General features: G+C 44.4%; 1 protein-coding gene across 3 annotated transcripts in view; it reads left to right on the top strand.

The window, feature by feature from the left end:
* The window catches only part of TNFRSF11A (TNF receptor superfamily member 11a), a 128,628-nt gene extending 123,689 nt beyond the window's left edge, over positions 1–4,939 (top strand). For all 3 annotated transcript variants that reach the window (XM_088471814.1, XM_088471813.1, XM_088471812.1), the window contains exon 10: positions 3,896–4,939. In XM_088471814.1, coding sequence (XP_088327940.1) covers positions 3,896–4,290 — 395 coding nt within the window. In that variant the 3' untranslated portion in view covers positions 4,291–4,939. The remainder of the gene's footprint in view (positions 1–3,895) is intronic.
* Positions 4,940–17,936: the final 12,997 nt, after the last annotated feature.

Raw genomic sequence — 17,936 nt, 5'->3', positions numbered from 1 at the left:
AGTGCCCATGCTTTCATAGTAATGCCCCTGTAGTGCCCATGCTCTCATAGTAATGCCCCTGTATTGCCCATGCCCCATAGTAATATCCCTGTAGTGCCCTTACAGTAATGCCCCTGTAGTGCTCATGCCCCCACAGTAATGCCCCTGTGGTAATGCCCCTGTAGTGCCCATGCCCCAATAGTAATGCCCCTGTAGTGCTCATGCCCCATTAGTAATGCCCCTTATTGCCTATGCCCCCATAGTAATGCCCCTGTGGTAATGCCCCTGCCCCCATAATAATGCCCCTGTAGTGCAGCTTATTAAAAAAAAAAATACTTACCTTGAACCCCGCTCCTGCATCCAGCGTCGCGTCCGGTCCGCCGGCTGCTCCTTGGAACTATGGGGGAGATGTCATGACGTCTCCCCCATAGTGTCCGTGGGGAGAACCGGAAGCTGGAGTTCGGGAGAGAACTCCAGCCTCCGGCTACGGCTACACCGCGTCGCTGCAGAGAAGGAGCCGGGCGCCCGCTGGTAATAAATATTACCAGCGGACGTCCGGCTTGGAGCTCTCTGCAGCGCCGGGCTGGAGGTCACTGGCACCAGGTACAGCGGCTCACCCGGTGCACGTGCACCTACAGCCCCCCCCTAGTTGCGGCCCTGCCTGTACCTACATAGACTATTGGCTATTTTCAGGTACATTGTTTCAGAATTAAAGACCACAAAATAGTTTGTACAATATAGGATTTGCCTACTTTGTCCAAACCCCAGTGTCAGTACCAGTGCTTACAGATGTGTCCTGCTACATCTTTACTGATTGCGCTACAAACGTGCGCACGCAGCGCGCCATGTGATTACCCGCAGCAGCATAGGCTATGGCGCGCAATGCCGATCGCACCATGCATTCTTATGGAGGCGCGGGTGCGATCGCTGTGCTCGTTTCCACTCGGCGCACGGCTCGCGTTATGCGTGTATGCAGCAAAGATGTAGCAGGACATTTCTGTAGGTTTCTCCCCTCCCCCCTTCTTCTTTGGTTTACTATAATATAGGAAAAAAGAAAATCTGAAATGTAAGTATCTTATATATAAAATTCATTGGTCTGTTTGTTTCATTGGTCTGTTTGTTTCATTGTTCATCCGGTTATGCATTTGGACACCTCTGCACCGATTGGGATGAAACCAATGTGAGGTGGTACAGGTGGATCCTGGCCAGATTTTAAGGGTGTTAGGGTCCCAGTCGGACCTCCCGTTGGTGTGCGCTGGGCAGAACTTTGACCCGGGGAGCCTGGTCTGAGCCTTCCACTGGATGGATTTGGAAGAAAACTTCACAGAGTGGTAACATTGTTTCCCCGAAGACATAGTAGGAGCTTGAGGTCCTGGTCGAACCTCCCGTTGGTATAAGCTGGGCAAAACTTTAACCCAGGGAGCCTATTCTGGACTTCCACTGGTTGGATTTGGATGAAAACTTCACTGAGGGGTGGCAGTTGGTCAGGGTTGCCTAATAGATTAGTTGGGGTCCCGGTCAGATTTCACTACGGAGTGAGCCGGGCAGAACATTTGGAATTACATCACATAATAAAACTTAATAACTTGATTATTTAAACCCGGCAATGCCGGGTACTTCAAGTAATATATAAAAAGCAATTGAAAAAAAAAGCATTGATAAAAGAGGCAAAAAACATAACAGGTAAAAAGAAAAATAGGAGCACGTAAGATCAGGAAAGAGGAGCAGCTACCCTGTTATAAGGTCAGGGTAATGTGATGGGATAGGTTAGGTATCAGCAGACGCATCGACTGGCAATAAGCAATTTTTGGCAGCAACACTTATAAAATCTAGCAGGGTGGTCTCTTTATGGTCACTTAACTCCAATATTTATGACTGTCTAAGAGAAGCCGCCACGCACAATCAGTTTTTTCCTCACAAACCTCTACTCCAGCCAATTAGCAGAACTATGGGCATCTCATGCCTGGATCCCCGAGGTTCAGGAAATGCCCCCTCCCTCCGTTTCTCACACTCTACACTATTATTTCTTAGCATCTTCTCCGATTTTTGGACGCCTTCAATTAAAATAAACTCAACCAAAGGAACCTGTTAAGGCAGATTGAGTAGCACCAGAACCAACAAGCCCCTGTTTTCTGGGACACTGGCCATCGCCGTTCCTTCCCTGCCTCCAAATGGACGCAGCATGTCTATCAAGCTGTGGCCTGGGGGCACTGCGTGAAATCTCGCAGAATGAGATCTGTGCATGCGCAGTTCATCATATGGGCATGCACAGATCTCACACCATCGTAGTTGTATGTAAACCATCGGATTTTCTACATCTCTGAATCATGGCCATTGTCCCTTGAATATAATTAATAATATTACTCTCTTTATACAATTAAACAATCATTTTACTCCTAATATATTAACAAAATAGTATTTTCCTCATAAGAGAATTATCAATGTTACGGTATCTGCATATTCAATACATAGGGGGAGATTTATCAGTGCTAGAAGATAGATAAAGTACTAACCAATCAGCTCATAACTGTCATTTTTCAAACACAGCCTATACAATGGAAGTTAGAAGCTGATTAGATAATACTTGATCTCTCTCCAAGGTGTTATGTATGTCCCTCCAATTTATCTTTCTCCAAGGTTTGATATATCTCCCCCATAATGATTGCCCAAATTATAAGTGGACTTTGATTCTTCTCCTTCAGATAGATGCGCTGGTTTTACAGTGGTATTGCGACGGTTTTGGTGAAAACCCTATGATTAAAACAGATAGACTTTCACAGCGTTCAAAACTGCTGAATAGTAAATTCAGTGTTTTGTTGCTTCAATTTGCCAGCGATTTACAGGAGTTTTAAAACCCCAGCCAAACCGCCACATACTAAATTTATTCCCAGCATAGCTAACAATCTTTTTTTTTTAGAAGTCAGCAGCCTAGAGATTTTTATATTTTTTTCCAACCCATACTTTGAATGTTAAAAAGTTATTCAGTATGGACAAGAAAAGTAGTGTCATTTTTGTGTGACTTTAAGCAGACTATGCTTGCCTGTTCTTATGACTAAGATGAAGATCACATCACATTTTATGACCAATTTATACAGAAATCCAGGTAATTCCATACTTTTCCTTGCCACTGTACTACATGCAGGACTCTATTTTTTGAGACAGAAATAGATTACAGTATATTTGTGGGGATGTTCTAAATGAGTGAAAATGTATGCACCGTTTAACCCATACAATGGAAATAACATAAAAATAATCTTATAACAATAAGAAAATAAAGAAAGCTGTATTGTTTCTGATAACATAGTAAATCTTGTAGAATATAGTAAATAATGAAAATTATATTAACACCATTAATGATAAATCTGGTTTTACAAATTGAAGTTAAAATCAGTGGAACGTTGGCAGTACATGGTTACATTATCAGGACCAGGGCCTAGGGTAGGGGGACCTGTGCCATGCCATTATGCCATGGCGCTTTTTCAGGTGCACTATCTTTTATGTCCCTATTTAAAAAATGGGGGGGTCGCCAATGCTCTCTCTGGCACAGGGCACCAAAAAGTCTAGTTATGGCTCTGATCAGGACTACACTGTGTTTCTTGCTAGTGAATGTAATGAACATTTGAATATAAAAGGGTCCTATTCATGATCCTTAATGGGCCCCTTACACATGCAGAAAAGTTTGATTGATCATGTTTTAAGTAACAGGCCCATTTTTTATTAGGAGCCCAGTATTTTTGGATCAGCTGTCCCCGCATCGGATCAATGTTGAATTGCTCTGGTGTTTTAGTATCCACTATTGCTACTCGCAGGAAATTGGATACTTAATTATCGGGGGGCCACCTGGCCCTTGATGATGAATTGGTCCTTCTTTGCTTGTCACAAATTGTGAATAATAATTTTGTTTTTCTTATCACAGGAAACGTGACAGGAAATAATAACACAACGGTTATCTCAAGTGCCCCAGTAATGAACATTAAAACAGATGTTGTTGTAGTGTACTATAACGCAGGCCCCCAGGATGCACACACAACCCCTGAAAATGAAGAAAACATGAAACGGCCGATGCAGGAGGAGAGCCAGAGCCGCTGCGACAGCTTTGTTGCAAACACACAGTCTCACCGATATACGGATATTCCCAGCTGCTCAACATCAGATACAGACAGCAAAACAGCTGCAGATCATATAAGAGACCCCAACAGCCCAGTCACTTTAAGTCAGGAGCAAGGTGATATTATGTTCTGTCAAAATACAGGTTTTGTACCTGTACAAGAGGAAGGAAAGCCTGAATATTATCACTCAGCGATCGTATAAAGCTGTGAGATGATGGACCATTACATGGATACTGTCATTTACAGTACGTTGTGTAATAACCACTTTCAGAGCCAGGAGAGCTGTCTGATTTGGGCACAAAGGTCAAGTTGGGAACTCATTTGTATAACATCTAAATACTGTATCTGACATCTGTGGTCTCTGATGCTTATTCAGAAATCTCTACATTGTATAGGGGAAAATGTACATCAACTATCAATTAACATTTTTAAATGTTGTGTAAATTTAGATATATTTTAAAATTGTCATTTATTTCATTACAATAAAACATTTAGTTTGAATGATATTTATTGTTTTGTTATGACACTCCCACTTATTATGTTATTGTCTGTGGAGAGCATTTAGTGACAGGCTAATCTTCTTCATGGGCATCAGCAATGACATCTTCCACAGGTTATAAAGAAGAGGCTGGCTGCAATAGTAAAGTGGAGGGGAATTATAACAAAACAGTATCATTATACCATAAATATATTTAAGTTTACACAACATATTGTAAATTGTTTAACTCTACACCAAGAGCAGGACATGTAGCTGGAATACAGACAGGTGCTATCCCGATCGAGGTAAGCCGAGGCTCTTAGCTATTAGCCGCAGGGAAGGGGAAGAGGGGGGTGGAAGAGTGTTAGGTTTAGGCAGCATAGCAGGGTTAGGTTTTGGGAGGGGAGGTTAGGGTTAGGCACCTTTTGTGGGGGGTTAGGGTTAGGCACCAAGGGGGAGGATTAGGGTTAGGCACGAAGGGGTGGAGACTTAGGTTTAGGCACTAACGAAGAGGGTTAGGGTGCGGGGTGGGGAGGGTTAGTGTTAGGCTAAAAGAAGGGAGGACTAGTATACTTAACTGCCCCTTTCGGGATACCGACCATCAGGATGCCGTTGTCTGTATTTTGACAGGAGGCATCCCGACTGCCGGTATTACATACCGATTGCTTTCTGACCACCTTATCCTATGCAGTGTTCTCCTAAGACTCATCCGTATATACCCTCTTTATTAGCCAATCAGATCATCAAAGTGTTCACAGCAGCAGGAGACAAGTGTGCTCATATTGTGGGAGACAGTGATAAGCAGGAAGCCACAGACTGAGGGGTACATTTACTAAAGGTCGACTTTTAGTAAATAAACCCCTGAGTGTTCGATAGTAAAATGGGGAGGGTCCTAATAGTTATGTGAGTGAGGCTTCTGTAACAGTGATGTTATCAAACACATCTTTGTATGAAACAAAATGTATGCACTTATGATTGTAACGGACACTTTAAAATAGGGAAACCCTAATATTAGAATGTCTGTGGTATATCATTAATGCTACTTATGTAACCCTAATATGATACTTTGTTTAAGGCTATATAGCAGGGGGTTATTTATGCTTCCTCGGTCCTATATGAAATATGACAACTCTTGCAGGATTGGCATCACTGGAACATAACTATTGGTGAGAGTCTATATTCGTCTTATTACTGTAATTATCAATTCAAATGAGAGTTGTACTGCTCATTATACTGTATGTATGATATAGAATATTATAACCATATTCATTCCACAGATCAGTACGTAATACAGCATACAGACTTTCATATTACACTCACAAATGGCAGCTCATATTACACCTAATTATGAATAATATGTTATGCTCTCCAGCATGCTACCTTACCTTAGGTTAAATCAAAAGGTGGCAGGGAGGATAATGAAAAATGATACAAAAATGGAATGAAAGCTTTTAGTCAGATGTTGTGCCTTAGGCCCCTGCGTCCCATGCTACATGGGAAACATGTCTGTCATCTCACATAAAGCAAAATACAACCTTCTCTAGTTTTATTTAAGTAACTTCTTCAAAGTATACATTATAGACACTGGTATATTTAATGTAAATAAGTTGTAGATATTTTTTTCTGTTTTGTTTGGTTTTGTGTTAAGCCAAAACTGAACATATAGCCTTGTGACACAGGGCATAACTTACTTTTAACACAGGTTTTAGTGCAGGACCATTGTAATATCCTGCATGGGACCACTGATGAATAAATCCTCTATGCATTCAGTTTTTGATGTGTGCATTGTACATGTACACTTTTGGAGACCAATGAAGCCTCAATAACTCCTACAGCCTGTCCATATGAGTAAATTGTATATTTGATACAAACAAATATCTACATTTTAGAAATCCGTCCATAGCACTTAAAGTGCATTTATCATTCGCACACACTGTAGTGGCAGCCATTTTATGGGCAAAGTAAGTGAAGGACAAGGCTACATGTCAACAATTTTAATTATTCAAAAAATATCTCATATGAGCTTTTTATCTGTGCAACAAGGTGTACAAGTACATATCATAAATACATTTTGGGGAAAAACAATCTTTTTTTGTGATGTGTACCTGTATATCTTGTTGCATGAATAAACAGCTCACAGATATTTTTTGAATAATTACAATTTTTTACATGTAGACATGTCCTTCACTTACTTTGGACAATGCTAAGGTCTGAGGAGAACTGGATTTACAAGAGCACTACCCCTCCACATGGGTGACTCAAACAAGGCTCATAACTATGTCATACCTTCTCTGGTAGCCATTTATGGGCCCAAGCATTTCCCATGAACACGCATCCATAGAGGTGTGCAGGAAAACCGGCAATGCTGGAGTACTGCATTTTACCACAATGTGCGTAGCCACAAATTGTGCAGAATTTAATACGGGATTATGAGTTCACTAGGAGCTAGTGGTTACTGAGACACTTTACTGCTCTGACAAAATGGTTGTCTCCTCTGTGTATAGTGACAGGTTTATTTTAAAACATTAAAAGTGCAGTTACTTTGCAAACATTGGGCTTGAGTCATTACGGATCGCAATTGCAATCGTGTACTCAGATCGGTCAATGGTGCGTACTGCGCATGCATCGCAATGCACATGCGCGTGTTTGCATTGCGATCACCCCTGCAGAAAGAAAGCCACTGAAGAGTGAGTGACAGGAGGTCAGCGTTTGAAGGTGGTGACGGGGGAGTGGTAGGAGAAACGCAGGCGTGCCTGTCCATATGAATGCCATTACATGGGCGTGCAACAAATTAGCCACTGCAACGGCCTACACAGCTTGTGTACTTACTGCGTGCGACGAGGTTAGTAATTTCTGAGTAAGGTCAGACCTGCTGTAATTGTGCATAAGGGGCCGAAGTTTTTCGATGTTCCTGATGTATACGTAGGACTGCAAGGTATTACGGATGTGAGATAGCAGTAATGGGCATCTCCATGCTGGCTGCGCGATTGCTTTGCGATTGCATTCATCAGCATATTTCCGCAGCAGACCTGCTTACGTAATAGCAGCCGCAATAGCGATCCGTAGTGAATCAGCCCCATTGCACATAAACTAAATATATACCGTAACCACATATTTATTTTATCATGCATTCTGTTCTTGCACAAAATAGCCCTACCTTACTGCTGGTTGCTGATTAATCACTGGATGTCCCCTGTGAAATTGAATTAATTGGAACTGTGCTCAGCACGATAATGGTGCTATTTCTTTTGTGAATTTCAGCAGATAAAACTGTCATCCACTCAACCATTTAATCACACTATAACAAGCTAAGCATTTGTAAAATATTTTTCTAAGATTGTTAAGTTAGTTTTTTTTAATGATTATACTATGTAAAATCATGCCTGTAAATATTTGGCTTCACTAATTACTCAGGGATTAATGATCAAAATATAATTTAAATAAATGCGTGAACTGTCCTATACAATTTTTACTTTGTAATGTATATTACCCAAATCACACTGATTTTCATGTGATGTGAGCACCTGCCAGTGTTTGTAGAAGAGGATACAAATCAACAGCTGTGTAAGTGCAACTACTGCATACTTGCCGACAGTCAGCTCCAGCCTTCTGGGAGGGAGCTGATTGTCGGCTAACAGTGGGTGGCGGGGCCGGCGATTGACGTAACATTAGGGGCGGAGCCAGCCATTGCTGTCACATTGGGGGTGGAGCCGGGGGCCGTGGCTGCGCGATCTCATCATCGTGACCCCGCCCCCTCTTCACAATGCCGTTATTTTCGGCATTGTGAAGCAGGGGGCGGGGCCACGATGACGCGATTCAGCGCGAATCGCATCACCGCCCCCCCCTCCCCCCCGCTGCGGGGGCTTCTAGTTTTTTCAGGGGGAAGTCGGGAGGATCGCAAGCTTCCGGGAGGCTTGCCTGTCTTTCCGGGGGGCCGGGAGCAGCACCTGAAAAATCGGGAGGCTCCCGGCCAAATCAGGAGGGTAGGCAAGCCTGATCTGTCTTCATTTAGGTTCCTATGAGCTGCTGTTAATGTGTGTTTAGCCACTAACATGTAAAAGCACAGAAAGACTAAGGGCTTGATTTGCACGCATTGCAGACACAGTGGAGCGATTTTGTTTTCTTCTGCGCACGCATCTTAAGTAACACTGTGAATATGTCCAGTTAGCATGTTCACAGAGCCGGAGTTGCGATTGAGGTGCACAAGAAAGCGCGGTCTTAGAAATGTCTTGAAAATATATTGCATGTTCCTTGATGTGACAGGGATGTGTGTTGGAGGACGCATGGGGATAGTCTGTTTTATGGATGTGCTATGGGAGTGTCACAGGCGCTGAAAGTGGTTGCGTACAGAAATAGGAGGCCATGCGTGGATGGAGAAACTGCAGCTGCCATATTGCAGGTGCATGTTTCGATGGTGCAGTCAGTATTTCAGCGTCTACGGTTCCTTGTAATCCAAGACGCAATATTGTAAGTAGCTACACGCTGTAATACCAGCTTTCAAACGGCAGATGGTATCATTCCAAACATTATGCAGCCATTGTCATTGACGTCTAGACCCACCCACATAAAGAACAAGAAAAGTGTTCTGCTACCAGTTTGTGACCAATTTACAATATTTGCGAATTGTAAAGAATACAATAAACATTAAAGTGTTACCAAATGGATTTACCAACAGCACGGTCTGTGTCAATGTCCTTGTTACTGCGACAAATTTTGCAAAGCTGTACAAAACCATTCACAACAATAACACAGGTCTGCGATGAAAAAGCTTTTTTAACAAATTTATGTGATAGTTATAGATTTTTGGCTTCTGAACACAAAAATGACTCCTGATTTTGCATATCACATCACATTTTTCTGCAAAACGTGTATTTATGAATAAGTAATTTTTTTCATATTCTTTAAAGTAATAAAGGTATTCTGCCTACATTTATTATAAAACATTGTCTTAAATGATTTCAGTCGGTAGTATAGAACGTTGCAATTCAGTTCTCATCATAAAACTTCCCCCCGCCCAGTGCCAGATTAAAGTCCACATGGGCCTGGAGCTGAAATTTACAAAGGGCCTAAACCTCATACTGTCTAAAGGAACATTGCACACACACAACAACTACAACTACAAGGTGAGCTGGCGAAGGTGGAACCAAATACAACAGATGCAACACAGTTTTGCCCTATGCCGGCTCATTTTAACCCCGGCCTACCATCATAAACACACACACAGTACATATACAGTACGCACCACTCATTTTCAAAATGTAAAAAATTTTAGGCAATGTCAAGGATCCAAACTACAAAGAAATTGTCAGATAAATGCTTAATAGTTACAGAAACCTTGGCTGCAATATGAGTTTAAAGGTACATTTTTTGAATTCCCATATTGAGCATTTCTGGAATAATCTCGGAGACTACAGTGAAGAACAGGGTGAACGGTTCCACCAAGATGTTAAAGATGTAGAAAGAAGATACCAGGGTCGTTGGGACATCAGCATGATGGCTGACTACTGCTGGATGATACACAGAGACGACACAGAAAAAGCTTATAAGCGAAAAGCGACAAAACAAAGTTTGAAGACAAAAAAAACAAGATATCGATTTTTTTCAATAACTATGGTTTTGTTTCTATTATTGTTTGATTTTATTGTGTAATTAAGACAAAAACACAGTGATATCATCTACACTTCTTCGTATTTCACAATAAAAATGTCAAAAACAAATGCCTTCTTATTTTTTTTTAAAATGTATGTAACCCCCTTATAGGTAATTGTGATGTGGTAATTTTTTTTAATATAGTATTTCATGATATACACAGGAGTATAATTAAGATGATAAAAGTATTATTATAAAAGGTTTCAATACCTTATATTTCACAGACCTGTGTAATCAATAAGCTGTGACCACACATTTCCACAAATGTACAATTACGCCCTAAAGTGCTACACACTGCAGTCTAAAAAAAAATAGTTAAAGGCTACCAATGGCCACCGAAGGCCCAGCCCACTCAAGCCTCCTTGGCCACCACCACATACACCCCCTCACCCATGTCTGCACTGATGGTCAGGGGGTAAATACCAGGCATACTGTAGTACGGAATCTGTATAAAATACCGACAGAATCCTGGCGGTCGGAATGCCGACACCGGCATCCCAACAGTGTAAATACACCGACACTTGTGGTCGGTATGCTAACACTCCCCTCTCCCTACCCTAATCCTCCCTCTTTGGTGCCTAACCCTAACGTCCCCCCTTAGTGCCTAACCCTAATAAGGTAAGGTCTTTCTTTTTTTATACAGATTGTCACATTTATGACATCACTAAGTGAACCGTATGCTCTTAATACAAAGGTTTTATATTTACATAATCACTAAGGTCATGTTTCACTTTGTTCATTTGTAGACTCTCACATTACACTACTTACTGTATATAAGCGAAGAGGGGAGGTTTTTAAAGATAGGTGGTTGTCACACTACACCAGGGACATGCAGGCAGGGGAGGCAGAGCAAATATGGTCAGGAGTCCTGGTCAAATGCCTTATCAGTATTACAGATAACCAGGAGAGATGTACCAGTCGGGGTCTGTAGAGATCGGGTCAGAGCAGCTATGACTTGGCGGATACTATGTACAGAAAATCTGCCTTTTACGAAGCCAAATCCTAGTTCAGTAAGGATATTGGATGATAGGATTGTACCAGAGTGGAGTCTTTGCCCGGTTTGAGTAATATTACAATACGGGCTTCATTAAAAGCAGTGGTAGTTGCATTACCAGATAGGATAGCATTAAATAATGATAGTAAATGGGGGACTAAATGTGGGAATAGTAATTTATAATATGCAGCACAAAGTCTGTCAGGGCCTGGAGTCTTACCAGTAGTTAGGCGCCCAATACTAGCCAGAATCTCCTGCTCAGAAACTGGGACAGTCAAGGAATCACGTTCCACCTCCGTCAACACAGAAGAATTAGCTGATCGGAGGAAGCTCATAGATAGTGTTGAGTTATCCGGCGGTGCAGTATACAGATCTTTAAAGTAACTTAAAAATGAAGTTGCCATATCGGAGGTGATGGTCAGGACCCAGGTATCCAATTAATTTTTTTTATTTTAATAGAGGGGCGCAGACTCCTATCTACATTTGCTACCAATTTACCTGGTTTATTGCCCCATCTAAAGTAACGGTGCTTCTGATAATCTAAAGTACACTGAGCCTTTTCTGTGTATAAAGTGTTGTAAAGAGTCATGGTATCAGTGTTAATCTGGCAAGTATCGGGTATCAGACCTCAACATGTCTGTATAAGATTTAGAAAGTGTCAAACTTAATTCCTGAAGCCTCTGATTAAGTTTCTTACGTTTTTCAGCAACGTAGGCTATGATGTGTCCACACAACACTGGCTTTGACACTGCCCAAAATAAGTTAATATTATCGACGTGCTGGATGTTGTCATTCACATAGTTAAAAGTGCCTCTCCAAATACTGCTTCTTGTCAGATAAGTATGAAGGGAATCGACAATTAAAAAAGGAAGTTATGGGGGTAGGGAGAGAGAGGGTAAACCATGTAGGGGCGTGGTCTGAAATAGAAATGTTTTCCACCTTAGACTGGTGAACTCTGGGAAGGAGGCTAGTAGAGAGAAGCCAATTGTCAATTCTAGTGGATGTGCTGTGAAGATGCGAACAAAATGTATAGTCTCGCTAAACAGGATGTTGACATCTCCAGGGGTCAGAAAGCTGGAGGGTAGATGTAAGAAAACTCAGTGCTGATGGCATGCTGCCTCGCCCCGCTTCACCAGACCTGTCTATCGTTGGATTCAAGGTAGCATTAAAATCTCCACCGAATATAATGGCCCCTTCGACCCAATCCTGCAATCGGACATTTAGATTAGTAACAAAGACATTACTATGGCCAGTTGGTGCATAAACAGTAGCGATGGTATATAATTCCCCCTCTAATTGTATTTTGACGAATAGGAAACGACATTCAGGGCCACACAACTTATATAAAATGGAATAATGAAGGAACCTATGAAGAAGAACCACCCCCTTCTGCTTAAATGTGAACGAGGCTGACACATATTCATTGATCCAAGTATCCCTAAGTGTGTTAGCCACCCGCCCTCCAATGAGATTCCTGAAGTACAGCCACGTCAGGCTTAAATCACTTCAGGTGTTGTAAAACTTTCCTTTGCTTAAGTGGCGTATTTAAACCCTCAACATTCCATGTGAGAAATTTTATTTCTACTGCAGGGTCCATAGGGTATCCACAGGATACCTTGGGGTATAGGTGATGACATCAGGCATCGGGCACCACAGAGTTAAGTCTTTCATCCTCCCAGGATGCACTGGGGTCCCTCTCCTATACCCTGCCCTTGAGCCTCAGGCACTCAGTTTTCGTTGGTGCCCGGCTCGGAGTCGGATGCACCTGTATCAGAGGGGGCGTCTGTTAAGGCCCCTGATGTTTCTTCAGGCAGCTGAGGCTGCACATTGAGTGTACAGCATGGACAGTCAGTACTGACGTCCATGTTGTCACTCCTCCACCCCGCCGGTATCAATGCCGGTACCGATCCGGGGATGCTGGTTGGTAACTGGGGTCACAGCGGTGACCCCGGTTACCAGGACTGTGACCGGATCTACAGGGGCAAGGTAAGCGTCGAGGTCTCGCGGTGGGTCCCTGCTGATCAACACAGTCCTGAGTCCCCAGGCAGGGGACTCCCTGGGGACTGGCCGCAGCATGGAGCCAGGTACTGATCCTGCGCTTCCACTACCCCCCTGGGAAAGCAGGCCGCGGTGGCGCAGAAACGGTGTCCTGGGGGATAAATGCAGGCCAGGGGAGCGCGCCTTCCTGCTGCACACGTCCTTTCCACTGCGGACTGGTTTATGTGTAGGCGCTCCCCCTGCTCCTCGGCGGCCATTTTCTCTAACTTGGTGAGTGCTGCTGGACGCTGATAGCGGTGGCATCGTGGTCCGGGTCCCCCTGCATACCTCTCCTCTGGTGCAAGGTCTGTGTATGCAGCGCTGTTTCCTACCAGGCTCTGTAGTCTGAGTAGTTGATCACAGCGCTGATAGTGCAGGGTCATTCTGCATTGTATGTGACTTAATGCTAGTACTGCTGTCTGTGCTTTCATTTTCTACTGTCAGCCATTTTAACTATCCCTATTCTCTGCTAAAGCCCTTGCGGTGCGGTGTTGCAGGATGTTATCGCCTCACTGTATAAGTGTTGTTTTGTGAGGTGTGTCACATAAAGCTCTGTTCACTCATCATGTCTGACAGTGAACGCGATTTTCCTCTGCAGCCAAAGTGTACCATATGTCAAGTACCATTGGCGGAGGGTGATGGAAATTCTGAGGGGCTATGTAAGGCATGTTTTTTAATGTCATGCCCGATTTCTGTCACTGCACCTGTGCAGGAGCCGCCCGGGGCTTGCTTTGCTAAGGCACTTACAACCCTTGTGAGCCAGCTAGCGACGCCCCCTGCGTTGCCCCAGATGGTGTTTTCACAGCACTCCATGGTGTCGTCTCCCATACAGGGGTTCCCCAGACAGTTGGTGGTACCCCAGAGTCTTCCAATCTCGCCCCCTCAGGTCGCTCAAGAGCCGGCGTGGGTTAGTTCCCTGTCCACTACGGTGCAACACCTGTCGGATGTTTTACAGGGGGAGTCATCATTGCGGCCGCATAAGCGACCTTTGCCATCTCAGCCTGCACAGTAAGATTAAGATGATGTGTCGACTGATGGCTGGGAAATGTTAGACCTTTCTGACCAGGAGACTTTCCGTACAAGACAGGCGGAGTCTAAGTCTAAGGTATACATACCGGGCCTTATACGTGCAGTCCGTACGGCCCTAGTTATTGATGAGGATGATCCCCTCGTCACTAAATCGAAATATGCCTTCTTTAAGGATATTAAGGGTGATACCACTGTCTTTCCCCTATCTGGTCAGCTAGTGGACCATTTAGAGGAGGCGTGGAAAAATCCGGGTAAGCGGTACTAGCCTCAAAGACGTTTGGCCGTCGCATACCCTTTTGCAGATAACTATTTCTCAAAGTGGGAAACTCCTCCACCAGTGGACTCTCATGTCACACGCCTTGTGAAGAGTGCTACATTGCCCATGCCCTCCATGTCCTCCTTAAAGGATGCTACGGATTGCAAGGTGGAAATATGCCTGAAGTCCATTTATTCCCTTGCTGGGGGAGCCTCCAGACCAGCTATGGACGTGTGCTGGGTGGCTAGAGCCATGGAGCGCTGGGCTGATAGCTTGGAGGCGTCTCTGGACACTGACACATCACCTGACCAGGTGGAGTTAGTGGGTAATCTAAGAGACTCGGCTACATTCATTAATGAGGCAGCCTTGGATATAGGTCTCCTTGCTTCCAGGATCTCCTCGGCAGCAGTGGCTGCTCGCCGTTTCTTATGGTTGCGTTCTTGGAAGGCGGATGCAGATTCCAAAAGGGGTTTGGAATGCTTGCCTTTTAATGAACAAGTCCTATTTGGGCCTGATCTGGACAAAATTGTAGCTACTCTGGCGGCGGCCAAGTCTGCGTGTCTGCCATCAGCGACGGTCCCATCAGGGCCGGTTTCTTCGGCCTTTCAGCCTTACAGAACCCAGGATAAGTCCAAGGTACAGTCCTTTCCGAGACAGACAGGAGCCAAGAGAACTGCAAAGGCGAAGAAACAGGCTTGGAGTACCAGACATCCGGCTCCCAAGTCAGATGACAAGCCTTCAGCCTGATGGGGCGGGCTTCTCTTTGGGGGCCCCCAAAGTGGGAGGCCGACTTCTTCTATTCCCCCAGTGTTGGCGTCTGACCACATCAGACACTTGGGTAAGAGAAGTAGTTTCTCAGGGGTACGCCCTCTCCTTCTAGCGGAGGCCTCCCAGCTGGGTTTTCACACAGGTCTTCAGTCCAATCAGGACAAGGCCCTGGAGTTCCAGAAAAAATTGCATTCTATGCTCCAGGCTGGGGTCATAGTGCCGGTTCCTTTGTCCCAGAGGGGATTGGGGTATTACTCCAATCTTTTTCTGGTACAGAAACCCAATGGGTCCTACCAGCCAATACTCAACCTCAAATCCCTCAACAAATTTTTGAGGGTTCCCTGGTTCAGGATGGAGACCCTGAGTACCATCATCTTAGTGATGGAGCCTGGGGATCTCATGGTGTCGCTGGATATTCAGGATGCTTACCTGCATATCCCTATTGTCTCAACGCACCAGCGTTTCCTCAGGTTTGCAGTGGTCAATGACCATTTCCAGTTTCAGGCTCTGCCTTTTGGTCTGGCCACAGTGCCTCGAGTGTTTACCAAAGTTATGGCAGTTATGGCAGCTCACCTGCGGATGCAGGGGGTTCGCTTGTTACCCTATCTGGACGACCTCCTGTTGTTGGCGGAGTCTCCAGAGAAACTTCAGTGCCATCTGCAATTGACAGTCTCTGTGTTACAGACTCACGGCTGGCTGATAAATTGGAAGAAGTCCTCCCTGGTGCCATCACAGAGGATGCTCCATTTAGGAGCTCTGGTGGACTCTGTGAGGTTCTGGTTTTGTTGTGGACCCGGGGTGGTAATAGGAGCAGACACTGAAGCAGGTTTAAAAGTGAGTGGCTTAGCAGACATGAATGTGGTAAAACAGAAAGTCCGGGTATAACACTTAAGTGCACTTGGGAGCTGTAGTGAGGCAAATAGGAGAAAGTCTAGTTAGTGACAGGCAATGGAAAATGTCCAGGTAGTGACTGGTTAATAGAAAATGTCCAAGTAGTGGCAGACAAGGGGAACCCTTGTTATCTCTATTTCTACGAAGTCCATAGGGTTCCACAGGGCTGTCGCACCTGTGCTGCAGATGGGCTTTGTTCTGGTCACCGGTTTTTCCGTCTCCTTCTGGTGAGAATGTGATTTCTTGTGTGTTCCTGACTTTCTTCTCTCTCTTTTCTCCTCCTCTGGCCTATGGCTTGTAATGTAACTGAGTGCCTGAGGCTGGGGGGCGGTGTATAGGAGAGGGACCCCAGTACATCCTGGGAGGATGAAAGACTTCACTGTGTGGTGCCCGATGCCTGACGTCATCACCTATACCCCAAGGTATCCTGTGGAACCCTATGGACTTCGTAGAAATAGAGATAACAAGGGTAAGTTCTTACCATATCTCTTATTATTCTCCTTACAAATTACAGGTGGAGATGTGGAACCTAATCTGTCAGCCAATACCCTGCTTTACAAACAGGAGTAATAGCAGAATTATACGCAGAAGAGCTCTCCATGTCTCAGAGAGCAGGGGATCTATGACAACAGCGTGTGTGCTGTCTCTCAACTGTAATAATTCTACAAAAAAGTAAATATAATATACCAATACAATGCAGTTTTACCATTTTGTAATATTTTGAGAACCAAGTCAAATGGCCAATGAGGCCAGTAAAAACATTAGATAAAACCCTGAATTGAAATAGGGATGAAAGGTAGGGATGAGAAAGGAAGGAAGCAGGACAAAACATGTGGGACAGGGGAAAAAGGCAAAACAAAGGAGCTCATTCAGACCCGCTCGCTAGATGCATACGCTCGCACCCAGCGTATACAAATTTAGCGCACACCCAGCAAGGCATGCGATCGCACGGCAAGGCATAAACACGCCCACTAGGTCTTGGTGTGCAATCACATTGTGTATGCAGATGCCCACCAGCCTGTCTTGACGCCCACTTGCGCACATCATCTCCAGGAAATGTATGCAACCATCGAGGACCATCGGATGCGATTGCAGCGCTTGAGGTTGACTATACCCTACCGCAAGCACTGCGACCACTTCAGTGTGAAATACAACCAGGTGATGTGTACTATGATGCTGCCTGTTAATTATGCACACCTCTGAAACGGCGTTGAGACGCTCAGGCATGCCTGCGTTCACACCTCCACTCCCCCGTTTATAATGTCCAGCCCCTGTCACCACCCAGAAACGGCTTCTCCTGTCACTCACTCTGCTGGGCAGTCTATGTGCAGTGAGCAAACGCTTCCCAAGCATTTGCACTGGTTCACGCATTGCGTTGCATGCGAAGAATGAGAAAATCGGCCAGCTACGAGCGAACACTTCTTAGCATCTGGGTTTGAATCAGGTCTGAAGGCCTGGGCAATAATGATATCAATGAACGTTTTGCTTAATATGCATTAGCACATAAAACTTCAATATTCAATATAAGCATGACCATAAGGAGGCCATAAGTAGGATAATTGCGAGCCAAACAAATAATTAGTCCACAGCATCTGAAGACGCGGAAGATGACCCTGGAAGAGAGTCAGAAAATGTTTTTGCCGGGGCCACAGAGTCGAAGAAATATTGTTTGCCATCATGGTGTACGAAGCTTGGCGGGGTAGAGAAGTGCAAAATGTATTCCAGCCTCAAACAGCAGTTTGCATA

The sequence above is a fragment of the Taudactylus pleione genome, unplaced genomic scaffold (genome assembly GCF_031769625.1).
Source record: "Taudactylus pleione unplaced genomic scaffold, aTauple2 ptg000116l, whole genome shotgun sequence".
Taxonomy (NCBI): domain Eukaryota; kingdom Metazoa; phylum Chordata; class Amphibia; order Anura; family Myobatrachidae; genus Taudactylus; species Taudactylus pleione.
The sequence above is the reverse complement of the archived record's forward strand: the minus strand, read 5'-3'. Positions and strand labels throughout refer to the sequence as shown.